This window comes from Mugil cephalus, chromosome 6 (genome assembly GCF_022458985.1).
Source record: "Mugil cephalus isolate CIBA_MC_2020 chromosome 6, CIBA_Mcephalus_1.1, whole genome shotgun sequence".
Classification (NCBI taxonomy): Eukaryota; Metazoa; Chordata; class Actinopteri; order Mugiliformes; family Mugilidae; genus Mugil; species Mugil cephalus.
The window spans coordinates 18,852,907-18,868,956 of record NC_061775.1 but is presented as its reverse complement, the minus strand read 5'-3'; the positions used below and the strand labels follow the sequence as shown (position 1 = coordinate 18,868,956).

Here is a 16,050-nt window from a genome sequence, read left to right as displayed (position 1 = left end):
GTTAGCATTTCTGCTGTTAATCCCATGTTGTGTCACTCAGGCCACCTTGTTGCCCACAATGTATTGCAGAGCATTTCCTCATTTGCTCTAAGTTTACTGACATAGGTCATGTAGCAGCAGTAGCAGCAGCAGCAGCATGGATACTGAGTGACTGCTTGATATGGAGCCTTTTGTCTAGCAATAGTTCACCACTAAAGGCAAACATGGTAAGTCATTGTTATTTTAAATGTTAACCAGGAGGCTCCGTGGCAGTTTTGTAATGTTTCCACATAATGGACTTGAGCAAAAATATGCTTACATTGCAGCTTTAGCTCTTCTCTTCTAGGCGCCGGCTGTTTGAGTCCGGTCATTTGTTCCTGACCAACTACGCCTTTTAATAGCTTCTTATTGTTTTTAACACTCTCAACGTATTTGACTGTTTCTCTAACTTCAGTTTAACGCTCTCACATAACGATGAGCACTGCACCCTGAACTCAACTTCAAAACTTTACCACCTGGTTCTCAACAACTGACGGTTTCAAACGGCGAATCCATAAATCCACTAAAACGACAGTGTGTTCAGTTGTTCTGTATTAGTTCTCTCTTCTAATTTATTTAATACTTCCACAGTGAGAGGTTAAAAAAAAAAAAAAACAGAAAAAAATACAGGAGGAAGTTGGATTTGGTGAAAGAATGAAATGTTTGTGCGGGGACTGATAAAAGAATGCTTTACAACACAACTGCAGCTAGTTAATGATTCACAATGAGCTCAGCGAGGCTTCCTTTCTGCTGATCTAAATATACATGTATGGTGTTAAAAACTGAACTATACATGTCTGGACTTTTTTTATCATATGAGGGCATCAGTAACGACTGAGCTCTTAAGATAGATGTGTATGTTTATTTTTTTGTGTATTTTTTTTTGGGGGGGGGGGGGCTGCATAAAACGTCATCTTGTCCTTTATAAGATGATTTGCAAAGAAACAATTGAATTAATTCATCTAGTAAATCAAAAGTCTGTTTCCTGAAAATTCGTTAAGTGTTGAGTTAATATTTCACATATTAATGAAGCACCTTCTGTACGGGGTTAGTGGAATTCAAGGGGATTTACACATTTGTGGGATTTGTGTTATTCCCGAGACTGAAGGATCAACGCTGCCAAACAAGTCACATTTCTGTTGTTACACACTGATATTGTGCATCTGTTGGGAATAGCTGTCAAAAAAAAAACAAAAAAACAAAAACAAAGACGGTTTCAGGTTTTCTCTCGTGCACACCTGCAGCACAGCGACAGCCTGTGGCAAAACTGCTTCAAAACCTTCTGAGTTAATGTGTCAAAAAGGAGGCGACGCACAGACACACGCGTGCCCACCCACGCGCGCGCGCACACACAGAGTTGACTGAAAGCGAACCTTGCGTGTTCTGTGGCGGTAAGAAAAAAAAGTAGTTTCCTTTCTTCCTTGTACTGAGAGAGAGAGACACGGTGACCCCATATATAAAAAAAAAAAAAAAAAGCTTGTGCAGCGCTTGCAGCTCATTGGCTGAGGCGTGACAGCAAAGGGCATTTCTATGGTAACCGGCGCAGGATGCAGGCCGAGGTACAGAGGTGTGTGGTTGCGTGTGCTTCCTGCTACCCTTCTTTTGTTTGATTACGATTTAAAATGTGCCAACAATAGATGGTGTGCTTCCCTAATGTTGTAATTTTGTCGACAGCGTGGAAGAGTTTGTTTTACTCATCGTGTTGCACAACATTTATTTACAAATCACTTGAAAAAAAGTTTAAAAAAAAAAATTTTTTTGGCTCCTAAAGTGAACTAATCCATTTGGCTTCTTTCTCTCCATGATAGACAGGATTTAAATCTACACCCTTATGTATTATGTTGCGAAAGCGTGAATGACAATAATAAAAATAAGGTTTCCTGTTGTGGTTCATCCTACGTGTGTAATATAAGCTGCAGCTTTTGGACAAATTGTTAGAGAGTGACAGTAAGAAGTTACAGACTGAACATACCAGCCATTAAGAGCGCAGCGATGTGACACAGTCCAGTTGGATAAACCAGACCAGAACCGACTCGTATATGAAAAAATGAAATATGAAAAAACTCAGCACGTGTACAGTTAAAAAAAACAAAACACTTATGTAAGTACTGCAGCAAGTTATGGGAGAGATTTATGAGCTCTGCTTTGCATGTATTGCTTGACCATAAATGCGTATTTCATCAACTGTCTTTTCGTGAATCTTTAAACTGAGCAGTGTTAGCTTGGAACTCATTTTAATTTCCCAGTTATTTAAAGTGGCCAGCGCATGTGTTAATGTTGATCCGTCTGGTTTGTAAAAAACAAACAAACAAAAAAACAGCTGCTGATCTCTTTGCTGTATGACTGACAGCCCTTTCACAACAAGAAATGGTCCATTCTCCTCCGAGTGCTTGGGTCTTTGTGTTACAAGTGTATCAAGGCCAAGAAACACCAAACCAACTTCAAAGAAGTGGAGGCGTTGAATATCATGTCACAGAGCCTCTGTCTGGTTAAAAAAAAAAAAAAAAAAAGTTGCTCTGTCAGAGACTACAGTCATTGGCCGTTACAAGGCTATGGTCTGGGTCTGCATTAGAGGAAGTAACTCTTCATGTCAGCAGGTCGTCTGTATTTGTCATTTTAAAAGACTATCAAAGAGATCAAACCTATATTTACGTCTAATTTACACGTCTTAAACAAATGTGTGAAATGAGTGAAAGTACTTAGTTGTATTTGCTGGGTGGAGGCACACGACAGTGTTGAGCTGAAATATGAACATCTTTTTAAGGGACGTGGTTACAACTGAGAAAACACTGGCTAAATACAGTAAACAAAAAACAAAGACAGAGAATCTTAATTAGCTGGCACGTGTTTTTCCGGAAGTACATTGCCACTACTCTGTGTGTGTAGACAACTCACTACAAAGTGACTAAGCGGTTTGCCTCGTGCCAACTGGTGCCAGGAGATGGCCACTGTCTGATATTATCATGTAAAATGAATGTGTTTTTAATCTTGTACACAATGACAAGCCAGTGCCCAGGGTGTCAGATAAAATGTGAAATGTGGGAAGATAGTTAATGTTCACTGTTGCGAAGCTTGCCTTGTAGTTTACATAGTCCAGACATGCAGACACTTTAACTCTGTCACATTTATGTAGCTGATAAGTGTATCACAGTGTGGTACATGGCCATTTTCAGATACATGTTTGATTTATTGTCTTAGTTATTTCGAGTGGCTCTCTCGTTTGTACAATATAAATCACTTCATCGCCAGCATGCAGCTTGATCTGTACAGCTATGGGACAAACAGAAGACAGATCAATAATATAAAAACTAAAATAAAAGTGATCCAAGTATAGATCCTTGTGGGACACCTGATTATAAAACTTCTAACGATGAGTGCGTGTGGTTTTCTGAGGTGTGTTACGTCTTTTCTGTCCCTTTTTGTAAAATGACCAAAAGCTGTAATACCTCCCCATAGTTTCCTGCATTACGTAAAGAACAGCAATAACGAGGAAGAGGGGAGTGCTCTCACACATCTTCTCTAAAGATGATATCACTCTGATATAAGTTTAGTTTTGAGAGAAAAGAGAAGATTCATCCCTACTTTTTGTCCCACAAAAATTCTTGTTAATTGCTAAAAGGTGCTTTCAGTTCCTTGCTGCTAAGACTTATCAGCGCTGTGAAGATCAGAACAATCAGGAAGCAGTGTTGTTGCACCGTGCATCACTTTATAAAGATAGCGTAGGGGTTTGACGAGCGGTGTGTGTGTGTTTGTGAGCGTGGGGTGCATGCCTTGCTGTGTGCTGTGCTGCTGCTAACTTCCTGCTTCAGAAACAGAGCAGCTGCAGTTGACTTTGTTCTCCTGTGTTGTTCTCAGGACAGCGTTGATGTAAAGGGTCTGAGGGCCAGGTTCAACAACCCGAGCACCTCGGACACCAGCAGCAGGGACAGCGGCTCACCGAAATCTCCACGACCTGGGTTTGTGAGGGCAATCCTGCCCTTAACAGAAAGCGACCTGGCTCACAGACTCTCACCCACGGTTCCTCCTCCTATGGCTGGCCCAGGACTGGTGAGGTTCCCCAGGGCAGAGCCTCATTTGACCCCCACCCCCCCCAGACCTCCTTCTTTCCCTCGACCGCCACCCAGCTCTGGAGTTAGACCACCGTTTCAGCCGCCACCAGACACCAGCAAAGTCAAGCAGACGGGGGAGATGCTACAGAACATTATGCTGAGGCACCAGAGGCCTCCTGGGATCAAACCAGTTCCAGGTCCAACTCTGGCTCCAGCTCAGACTGCTGCTCCATCTCCCTCTAGCCCTAATCCCCTACGACTGCAGTCCAGACAAAAGAGCGCAGGGGATGTGGTGCCTCTGAGGAAGCCGCTGCCCGCTGTGGGACCCCTGCCTTTGAAACCCAAACGTCCTCCCAATGTCAATTTGGAGCCTTTTCTGAGGAGGAGAAACCACGGTAAGCTCTCTGACTTATTCGCCAACGTTTTTAAATAACCTACTACTCTACTATTAAAAGTTTACATGATTTAGACAGTTTTTTTTTAAAATCTCCTGTATCGCTTGTATCTTGTATCTCTCTGTCCTAAATAGTTTGTCTTTGATGAACATTCTTTTTGTTTAAAATTTTGTTTAAAGTTTGCCTGACAAAATGTGTTTAGTGCAGCTTGACGTTTGCGTACTTAATTTTATTTGGGGTTGTCCAATTTAATCGCAGTAAAGTTTGGGAAAATAAAGGAAAAAAAGAATGATCCAACTATTATATATCTAAGATTAGTTCTTTTCATGTTCCCTTTGTTCATATTCAGTCGTTTTTCTCCAGTTGTATCAGCAGCTGTACCCCAACCAGCAAACAGAAGGATGTCTTCGCCAGCGACGATTAACCCTCCGCAACCTCCGCAACCTCCACAACCTCCGCAACGACACAACAAACCCAGCAGACTGCCGCGACAAATCGCCTCCGTGTGAGTGTTTGCAACTTGACAACATGATGGATTTACATGATGATCTGTTTCGCCCCTCAGGAAATTGTCTGGGAATAAAGCACATGAGACAGTCTCATATAAAGTTAGAAGTACGACAAAATGTTTTTGTTACCTTTTGTCGTTTAGTTGGTTTTGTGTATTTATTTGTCTCGTGGAAGCATAGATACGACTAATTTCCAGGTCCAAATATTTTTGGAAAGAAACTTGATGCTATCCAGATATTGATGATGAAGTTTGAGCGTTTTGGATTGTCAACACAGATAAAGTGAAACGAAAACCTTGCTGAATAATGGTTACACGTGTATTTATTTATTTGACCGCAGGGATATTGATGATGACGACCAGGAAACCTACGATGATATCGCAAGCTTTGATCACACCGGTAAATAACATGGTTCTGTTCTTCACATAATTAACTGAAGCGACAGTATCTGTCCATTATTTTGCTTTGCGTGGATCCTGTGAGAATACAGGGCGTGGTGATTTCAAATTTGAGACACAACTGTGTATTGTGTACCTTTGCAGAGTCCTGCAGTGAAAACAGCTCACAGTGTATGGATGGGGTAAGTGCAGAGAAAGAAACTAACATTCAATTTACTGTAAATTGTGCAGTTTTAAGAAGTCCGTGCCACGAGGCTCCTTTTGAGGGAACTCGCTGAAGTTTTCCTCAAAACTGAAAATAAAATAAAAGATTAAATTAATAAAGTTTAAATGAGGATAGGTGGTTGTACAGGATGAGATAAAGTTTAAATTCCAGTGTACATTTCCTCTTAATAGTTCTATGAGTGTTAGTCTAATATGAGACATGAAAGTGTTGGATTATTACAAAAGGGTTGCATCCGTCTTTAATCTAATATGCCTTTTTCCTTGTTAAATGTCCAAGTAAAATCTTTTCTCTTGCAGGACGACGATGATGTGTATGAGTTTATAGACGAGTAAGTATGAGCCTTCTGCCTTCACCATTAAACACGTGTCTGCCTTTAATGAGTTTTTGATTGTCCAAAAATAGAGTGTGGCTGCAGCTGCACAAACTTAGGTCGTGACACTTATTCTGCCTGTGCTAAGTGCAAAAGCCGCACCTGAAAATGTTATTACCAAAAAGTCAGAGCTATTAAAGTTGTAACATGTTGCACTGATGCTGCTTCAAACTGCAAGGATATCTCCCTCACTGTTTATCACTCACTATAAACAGGATATTGTGACTAAATTGAGGGAGGGGCTGTCAGATTGTGGGCTAACTGGAAAGAATTGAAGTGCAGTGGGGGTAATGTTTAGCTTTTACATTATGCAAATAGGTGCTCATGTAATGACTTAAGCTCTCATGTCCCAGAAAACCCATGCATTCAAGGAATTAAAATTGACGAAACTAGGGAATTCTGATTTAAAATATATTTTTTTATTGTGGTTTCTTCATAGGGATGCCATAGAGGGGAATCGCCTTACTGCCGAGAAGGCAAACAAGAAAGATCTAAAAAAGCAGCAGGAACAGGAGAAGAAAGAACGCGCGGCGCTTCAGAAAAAGCAGAATGAGTTGAAGAAGAATTTTCAAGTAAGGAACCAGAAATATTTGCTTTGAAACCGTCCATATAAATTTCATTTTATTTCTGTGGTCTTACTCATTTTTAATAAATAAATAAATAAATAAATGTCTGTGCTTCTGTAGTTGCAAGGCGAGATAGAGGTTCTTCACACAGCCAAAGTCCGACATGACTGGCATGGGGAAACGAAACTGGATCTCAGTGTTCGACAAGGAGAAAGTGTGGAGATCCTCCGTGTGAAGAATAACCCGGGAGGAAAGTGGCTGGCCCGCTCCCTGAATGGAGTCTGTGAGTTGGAGTTTAAATTTTTATCAACCTTCCTGGCTTCACCTCCCTTCAAATTCACATAATGTAACTATATCCGCTTTGTAGACAAGGCACAAATGCCTGCTAATGATCTTCAAAGGACTGCAGTGCATAACATTTAGTGTCATGCTATGCAGACGATTTTAGACTCTGCCTGCATGGCTTGTAGATCCTTTGTGGCTTTGTCTCTTTCTTTTTTTGTCTCTGTCTACAGCTCTAACACATAATACAAAGGATAGAATGCAAGTACATGCAAAGAAGAGAGGCAACAATGGAAAGAAGAGTAACATTTACATCACAAAGAAATTTGACATTTGAACATTTTTATATATTTGTTTGATACCACTTGTTATGTGGTTTTGTGACTTTGCAGCATCTGCTCAGGGTTGTTGTCTTTCAAAATACCTGTGACTGGTTAAAAACAAAAATGTTTTTCAACCACTGATTGCACTGTACGCGCAAACAAATATTTGACACCGTAGGTGGAGCTTTCAGACATTAACGTTGGCTCTCACAGATGTCTGGTTTAATAAACGTGTTCTTATGTTGAGAATGCAAACATAAAAGTTCAGTTAAATTTAGAGAAAGATCACTAAAGTTTTAGAAGCAAATAAATTCCACATGTACCTAAAGTCCAATGCTTAGCCAACCCATGCATTCACCCCACCCTCCTTCCTCTGCAAATGTTTGTCGCTCTGCTACGTCTCCTTGTTTCCTCCATTCCTCCCAATATGATTACTACAGTCACTCAGGGTGCTGTCGTCTCTGAACTTATGAGGCTGTTTGTCGCTGCATTTTCTCGCAGATGGATACATCAGCAACACTTGCGTGGATATCGACTATGAGGCCGTGAAGCGCAAAGCACTTGAGTCTAAGAAATTTACAACGTCAGTGTTACCTCCCCCACCTCCAGACCCCCCAACGCTGATAAATATTGAGTCCAACAACAGAGACAGGTACAGGAGTAGATGATGTTCATCCTGCTGGACTGATTTTCGTTACTTTCGTTATTATTGTGAGACAAATGTTTTTTTCCCCAAAGATGTTCAGAGTATCAGTATTTTGTTTCTCTGCAACGCCTACGGTTCATTTGAAGTGCCTCTTTAGTTTCAAATACGTATGCTTCAGCTAACATGTTGTCTGTGTTTCCTCTCATCCACAGCATGAATGAAGATGAGGGTAAGTGACGTCAAACCACTCATAAACATCACTGACAGATTAGGGTTAATAGTGTTTATGATTTGTTCCCATTACAAAAGGACAAATCGTTTTAGTTTCACTTTGACCGCAATTTTTGTTTTCCTTCCAGATGATTACGATGATGTTGAATTCCCGCCTCCACCAGTTGAAATCAGGTATCTCGGCATCTGATTCCCTACGCATGTTTTAATTGTATTGGTCTACTGAGTAACAAGACCACAAATTTCCCCAATGGGGATCGATAAAATATTATCTTATATCATGTTCAAGTGAAAAAAAAAATTCCCTTTATTTTATGTTTTAATAATTTATGTCAGAAATTAGTTGTTAATAAATCTATTTGTGCGCTTGTCTGTGATTAACTGTTATATTATTTCTTTCCAGCATCGACCCCAAAGTTGAGAAGGAGATAAGAAAAAAATTTAAGGTAACTTTCGTTTAAACTTTCACGGTTTAGTGGTAGATAAAGCAAAGTGTCGCCTGCATAACAGTGAAATCAGATGTTTGTGCTGTTTATTTGTAAAGTGTAATTTCTGGATTATTTGTCCAATACGGTGCATATGGTACAATGTGTAAAGATAAAAGATCAGGACCCAGGACTGATCCCTGAGGAACCTCAGTAGGAAGCAATACATCATTTGCACATGCGAATATTTCAAAAATCGACTGACAACTGTGATTTTTGTTTGCCAGTACGACGGGCCGCTCAAGGTGCAACATACCATGATGGTGGATCCTAACTGCATCATAAAGAAACCAGGAGGAAAAGATCTGCATGTGACTCAGGGAGAGGTCGTGGACGTCATCCAGTTCATCGGCACCAAAAAAGCTCTGTGTCGCAACAGTCATGGAAAATGTACGTGAACACGCTACCTCACTGGTTATTATTACAAGCTGCAGCATGTTATACAGACACGAGCTGTTTGTCAGGATGGGTGGCTTCGAAAAAAACAAACAAAAAAAAACAAACAAGAGCTCGTTAATGTTGTAAGAGTTGCCTAATGCTGAGAGGGGTTTTTATGACCGAGTCAAGAGTTAATGTCCAGCTGCAGCCACATGTTCTGTCAGAGCGTCACCAAACAAAAACATTTTTACACTACAATACAAACACTTGATACAGATGTACAGAAAGAAAAATGAACTCCTCATTTAATTCGTACAATATAATAATAATAATAATAAATTTCTGTTTCCCGGACCGTGCATTAAGAGCTTTGTGTTTCATTACTGTCAGATCCCAGATGGACTTTATCTCTGGTTTTTATGCTTACAAAACAATAGATGCGACCGGAGGCGTTTTGTTTTTCCGGTTGCCTGTCCGTGCATCTGCCTCATTCTTGAAATCGTGATGTCTGCCTGGAAGAAATTTCTTCACATTGAGCAGAATTGTTTGACAGTTCAAGGATGAGCTGTTGTGAATTTATGTGTGACCTTAAAAAAATGTATTTTTGGTCTTTTACTCAAAAAAACAAAAACAAACGGCAATAATGACACGGTGCCACAAACATGTCTAAACAGATCTCTGTGAATCCTTCAGCCTCGCCTCCAGATCGCATTTGTATTTGTGTAATATGTAGAAATATATAGATAGTTTGAATGCATACATCAAATTTTCTTCTGCGAAATTTCCCGTAACATATTTAATACTTTTCACAATGGGCAATTTGCAGTGTAACTAGTATTTACCAGATGATACACACTCTCATTCAATTCAATGAGAAGGTGTGTCAAAACTTTTGACTGGTAAACGCGCAAAATAACAATCACAGAGCTTAGAGAATAGGTTAAAGTGCTATAAATGGTGTTGAATGATAAAGTAATAATCTCTCCTTTTTTCCTTCTCTCACAGATGGTTTTGTGAGCAAATCTATTCTTCTTCAAATGTAAGTAGCTCGTCTTCAGATCATTTGCGACTCTGCCACCATTAACACCACCTCAGTTCGGTCTCTTTACTCCATAAATAAATAAATAAATAATGAATCACTCTTTTCTACACACACTGATTTAAAAGTGTATTTTTTGAGATGTACGCGAACAAAATATAATAAGATTTAAGATCATATATGCATATATCACACACTTGATTTCTAGATTTTAATATATAAATGCTTGAAAATAACTTTCTGCACTTGGTTTAACATGAATCATTTTGTTTTGTTTTGTTTTTTTGCAGGGAGGGAGATATCTACGACGATGTCGACTATCCGAGTGGTGAGTTTCAGTTCTCATTCTGTGATAAAGGCCAAGAAAAATGTTTCCATTGTGTTTGTTTTACATTTGAATCCATTTTTTTATCTAATGACATCTCTCCCATTTTGTTTCAGATGTTTACGACAATGACTCTCCACACTGATTACCGAATCATTTCAAACTAAATACACACACACACACACCCTGGCAAACTGCAAATAATAATAATAATAATAATCAAACTACCTTTAAACGTAAGCTATATAAACTAGGACTCAAACTGGACGCAATAAACTGAAAATGAAGTTCAGATGTAGAACGATCTGTAGATAACTCACCAGAGGTTATGTAGATTTTTTTTGTTTTGCCCTTTTCAGATGTGAAAAAACTTCATTTGTGTCTTGCACCCCAACAAACAAACAAACAAACAAACAAACTTACAAACAAACTAACTAACCAACAAACTAACTAAGGCTGTGTAAAATCTCAAACTAAATGCCGATGCACAGGCAAAACCAAGTGTCAGAGGAGATTGTATTTGTTTCCTGAATACTTACCCTGAAACTGAAGTCTTAAACAGAAATGTAGTGATTTTCTTTTTGTAAACAAATGTATGTGCACGCACACACGCACACACACACACACACACACACACACACACACACACACACACACACACACACACACACACACACACATACAGATGAGCAGATAAGGTTTGATGCTGAGAATCACAAACTTGTCATTTTTGCATTGTTTGTCAAACTGCTTGTATAGAAAATGAACACACTATTTCTGTTGCTTTGTGTACTTCTCAGCTCCTGAGATAATTTAAAAAAATAAATACATTTTTCTTTTTTCTCATGTTTGTGTCGTTTGATCAAACGAACAGATGTTTCAGACTCATTACTTCCCGTACTGACTGATGTTTGATTTGGATTTTAAATTGCGTCTTTTGAATTATATGTTTTAGAAAAAACAGTTCAACTTATTTATTTAGTGTTATTGTGTTATTATGTTGTTATTCAGTGACTCATATTACATGAGAGATTGATAATGGGAAAAAGAAAATGAATAGAGCTGGCATTTATTAATAGTACAAAGGTATAGTAGGTAAACAGAGTGCTCATAAATTTACTGTTATAAACAAGCGCATGGGGGAATAAAACCATCTGTTCTATTACAGGTGAGTTAGCCTGTATTATATATGACAGTGAGATGTGTTATTAGCAGGTTGGATAATTATGAATCTGGGTAGGAATGGAAAACTGTAAGTCATGAAGACATACCACCGAGGCCAGGACTACAGATGCACAATATGTAGCTCCACAGATCAGAAACACACAACTTCAGGACAAGAAATAGGAGTGAGGACCACAGAGCTAAAAACATTCTATACAGTAGCAGCACATGCACATGCATCGTAGGAATTGACATTACTTTGATTCACTTAGGTATAGGGTCGACAATCTCTTAGGACATGAAGTGGAGCTTTCACAACGACTCTGTACAGAAGAAGGAGACGTTGTACTTCCTTCCAAAAATCCACCCTGTCCTGACCACATCCATCACGGTCTGGTTTGGATCTGCCACCAGACATGACACGGGGAGATAGCAGAGAACAATCAGATCTGCAGAGAAGATTACTGGCACTGGCTTTCCCTCCATCCAGGACCTAAAGACCCCCCATAGCCGCACATACTCTCTGCTCAACTCTGTTGTGTATGTATATATATATATATATGTTATTTTTACACTTATTTAAGTTCTGTGTTTTTGAGCAAGTGAGCAAAGTGACAAATTCCTCGTATGTGCACACATACTTGGCCAATAAAGCTTATTCTTATCTGTTTTTACTTTAACATTAAGAGTTTTTGACAATACAGAATACACAGTACTGACAAATGGCTGGCTATGGCTGTGTCGTCCAAGTACAAATCACATTTTATAAACAGAGGAGGGCAGCAGCACGCCGTCTCTCTTTTTAAAGAAGAAGAAGACGAAGTTCGATTGACTCGACGCTCCTCTACTTGAGTCTGCATGCTGTGACTTCACTTCCTGTTTCAAAGTCCAGCTGCTGGGAGCGTTTTCAGTGTCAACAGTAGGACCTAGAGATGTTGTGCAGAAGCTTCACGGGTCCGCGTCAATCTATTTTTTAATTTATCAGAGACGTGATATTGTGGAGCGGACATGGAGCGGTCTGTGGAGTCTCTGGTCCAGGTGTTGGAGTCCTACAGAGGAAGAGATAAAGTTGTGAGTATTCATTGAGTCATGTAAATAAATACCTACTGTTATTCCTCTACAACGTCTTAAACTTAAAGATTAAAGGTTTATTCGTCGCGTATGATGTACTCACATTGATTCAGTGATTAATAGCGTCTGCAGTGCAGAGTTCACTGTGACTTTAAATGTGTTGACATTAGTTGATTTTTAACTCAGTAATTACGCCATGTGACACATTAACGTTATTAAAAAGTGGATATTAAAGGGCTATTAAACCCTTTATTTATTACGTTTATTCTTGTTTTTGCTTGACAAATAAAGCACTGCATTTTAGCCGTGAAGCTTATCAGTCTAATAAAATAATAAGCCTGTATATTTATAATGTAATAAATTATTCGATCAATTTGAGCCAAGCAAAACGTAAAAAAGGCTCCTCTTTCAGAGGGTTTTGTTAGTTTCTGCTAACTAAATCATTAACAGTCATTAATTGTATAGATTTATCATTTATGTGCTGTGTTTTTGAGATATTTTAGTTATACTTTTGTTAGTTTTTGTTGCTGAATTTGTTGTGTGGATCCAGGGAGACTAGCGACCACTTGGTGGAAGCTAATGGGGATCCTAATAAAGAAAGAAAGAAAGAAAGAAAGAAAGAAAGAAAGAACTAAAGATTTTATTCTTGAAATATTGAAGCATTCTCACCTTCTATTCTTATGTTTTTTTTTGTTTTTTATCAAACGAATCTTGGTCTGCAGCTTAAAAATTAAGAATTACCTGTTAAGTCTGGGTTGCCTGCTCAGTTCTTTAAGCAGTGGTGCTAAATATGATAATGATAAAATATTCTCTTCTCTTCTTTTTCAACATTTTTTTCAACATGTGAGATTTCAGTGTCAAAATATATCACACGTTAAATGAATAAATAATCACTTATATTTTATTTCTGACAGTAAACAGTGTTTAATTCTCTGCGTTTGCCTTTGCAGATCAGGACGGTCTGTTACAGCTCCCAGCTGGTCGGAGGAGCTCTTTCCCGGAAGGCGGAAACAGATGTTTCACTCCACCGGCTCGGAAAAAGTCTGCTGCTGTTCTCAGCTCAGCTCAGCCACTGCCGGACGGTGCTGAGGCTGTTCGATGATCTCTCCATGCTGGCCTACTCTCGCAGCTATGGGCTCGGGGCCGAGGTGACCCACACGACGACACTTCTGATCAGCCTTGTTACATATTAGCTGCATCACTAGTTCTGCTGACTACGAAACAGTCGTGTCCTGTATAAAATAAAAAGCACTGACACATCTTGTGCATCTTTCAAAGGAGGAGGACGCAGCCGTTCGCTGGATTTCAGTGTTGAGCAACGTTGCCGATCAGCTCTACTACCCCTGTGAACACATCGCCTGGGCCGCTGACGCTGAGCTCATCAGCGTGAAGTCGGACAAGTGGTGGCTGTTCAGCACGGTGCTGTGGGGAGCGTCGCTGCTGCTGGGAATCCTCAGGTGAGATCATCTGCCTCAAAACATCATCAGACACAACTGAACGAATGCACAGAATAACCCTTGAAAGGATAATCTGAATTGATACTACTCACTCACTACAGTGTATTTAAAAGTAAAACCATGTATTATATGTCTTATTTATCCTATTGTTGTTAAAAACATACAGATGTTGAGATGTAGAAGAAGTGTGTATCAAACCCAAAATTAAAAGAAGTTCGAGTAAGGTTATGCTAAAAATCTACCCAACTGTTTTTTCAAGTTATTTTTCATAGATATTTTGTATTTGTTTTTATTTGTTTTCAAAGATCTATTCTCTCAATAGAAATTGAAGGTGAAGTCTGAAAGAATGAAGGGATGAAAAAATTAATTACTAGATTAATAGATTAATTATGTGTGGTGCACACCCGAAACACCCAAAATACTAATGGCTAGTGTCTATTAGCAAGCAGATACTCAATTGTAATTTGAAGAAATTTGTTTTGATCGTCTTTTTACCCCAGTGAATGATGACTAAAAATTAATCTAACATCTTCAGTCTGAGTTTCATGTGAATCTTTTGCTCTTTAGATCCCTCCGAGTTCTGCAGCTATTGAAGAAGAAGCTGAAGAAATTTGAAAGAGGCAGCGGAGGCAGCAGGTGTGACAGCGTGTACAGTTTTGTATTTGTGTGCATGTTAATGCAGACAAATCTGTTGTCGAGAACTATATGTTCTAAATAAAATAAATATTCCTCCTGCAGTCGCTCTCAGCTCCGCAGGAAGATGCGAGGGGAGTTGCTGTCAATCCTCAGCAGCATGGCCGACCTCAGCAACGCCGTTCACTGGATGCCACCCGGCTTCCTGTGGGCGGGACGACTCCCCACCTGGCTGGTGGGTCTTCTGGGCACCACCTCATCTCTGATCGGTTTGATCCGGATGAACTCCAGCGACAGTGACCAGGCAGAGAGCACGTAGTCTTAATCACACTGAAGAAGAGATGTTACGCTTTGATTTCTGCTTATGACGGATAAGGACTGAAAGGATTCATGGCAGATCTTTGATTTGATTGGACTTTTTAACATACATGTATGCAATCAAGAATGTGCTCAATGATATATAACTAGAGGCCTCATGAAAAAGGCATGATAATCCACTACGTACGTACTGCCACTTAGTTCATATTTTATAATGATTTTTATTTAATTTATGTGTCGTTAAATGCTGATGAAAGTACTTGTGTCTTATAGTAAAGAATACGTTTTTACTAACCAGGGTTCAGGTCCTATTTGGCTATTTCTTTTTCCTGAGGAATAGAAGATGCATTACATGTGTTTGTTAGTCCACAAAATCATCCAAGACTGTGTCCTCTTCCTGGCAGGTCAAAGGTTGAGATCTACTTTTTTGTCAAAAATCATGTAAATAGTAAATAGTTGCCTTGGAAGACACAATCCATATACTGTGAATTTACTTTATGATTATTTGGATACTTCATCTAAAATCGCAGCAATTAAAAGTGTGCGATGGTCTCAGCCTGCACAACTGGTGAAACTTGTTTAAGAAATATGCAAAACACCTGATTTGAGTTTGCGATGCTCGCTGAGGGCGTTTTACATAAAAATGATCTGTACAATTGTTCAGAATCGATAGAAACTGTTGACTGATTCAAGTGTGAAATAATTTTAAAATAAAAACATGTTTTTAAGAATGTTCTGTATGTCATATTTTGGATATATTCATGCCTGATTACTCATGTAGTGGGAAACATGCTGTTTTTCCGGTAAATATGGGCAAATGTTGCTTGAATTAAAAATCAAATCAATAGCCAAATAATTTTAGATTGTGGACTATCATATACTTAAACTCTTGATCAAACTATCGACTTTTGATTAAGCGGGACTCGAACATTCATCACGTTAGCGGGTGACGTGTCTGATCGTGGCGTTCAAGTGCTAACGAACGTAACGTAATTAAAGCAACTATACTGACTTGTTAGTTCTTGAGCACCAAAAATCTTAATGGATATCACTTGTCATTTTACAAAAGCAAATATTACTTTATGCCTTTCATCTTTATAAAATGTAATTATAAACACAGGAGTACGAATACGGAGTACTCCGTTCTGGATTATTTATAAGTTGGAT

The 16,050-nt window shown here is 39.1% G+C and overlaps 2 protein-coding genes across 2 annotated transcripts; both read left to right on the top strand.

Annotated features, from left to right (window-relative positions):
• The first annotated feature begins 51 nt into the window (after window positions 1–51).
• Window positions 52–11,086, top strand: si:ch73-40i7.2 (FYN-binding protein 1). Its single transcript, XM_047587816.1, has 16 exons — window positions 52–206; window positions 3,874–4,462; window positions 4,826–4,967; window positions 5,312–5,370; window positions 5,514–5,551; window positions 5,892–5,923; window positions 6,405–6,537; window positions 6,652–6,814; window positions 7,638–7,788; window positions 7,995–8,011; window positions 8,142–8,187; window positions 8,417–8,459; window positions 8,726–8,888; window positions 9,882–9,915; window positions 10,206–10,243; window positions 10,357–11,086. Exons 1-16 carry the CDS (start codon window positions 204–206, stop codon window positions 10,383–10,385), a joined length of 1,680 nt encoding a protein of 559 aa, XP_047443772.1. The 5' UTR covers window positions 52–203; the 3' UTR covers window positions 10,386–11,086.
• Window positions 11,087–12,279: 1,193 nt separating this feature from the next.
• pex11g (peroxisomal biogenesis factor 11 gamma) lies at window positions 12,280–15,614 on the top strand. Its single transcript, XM_047587400.1, has 5 exons — window positions 12,280–12,475; window positions 13,426–13,623; window positions 13,754–13,932; window positions 14,500–14,568; window positions 14,671–15,614. The coding sequence occupies exons 1-5, from the start codon at window positions 12,413–12,415 to the stop codon at window positions 14,882–14,884; spliced, it is 723 nt and encodes a 240-aa protein (XP_047443356.1). The 5' UTR covers window positions 12,280–12,412; the 3' UTR covers window positions 14,885–15,614.
• Window positions 15,615–16,050: the final 436 nt, after the last annotated feature.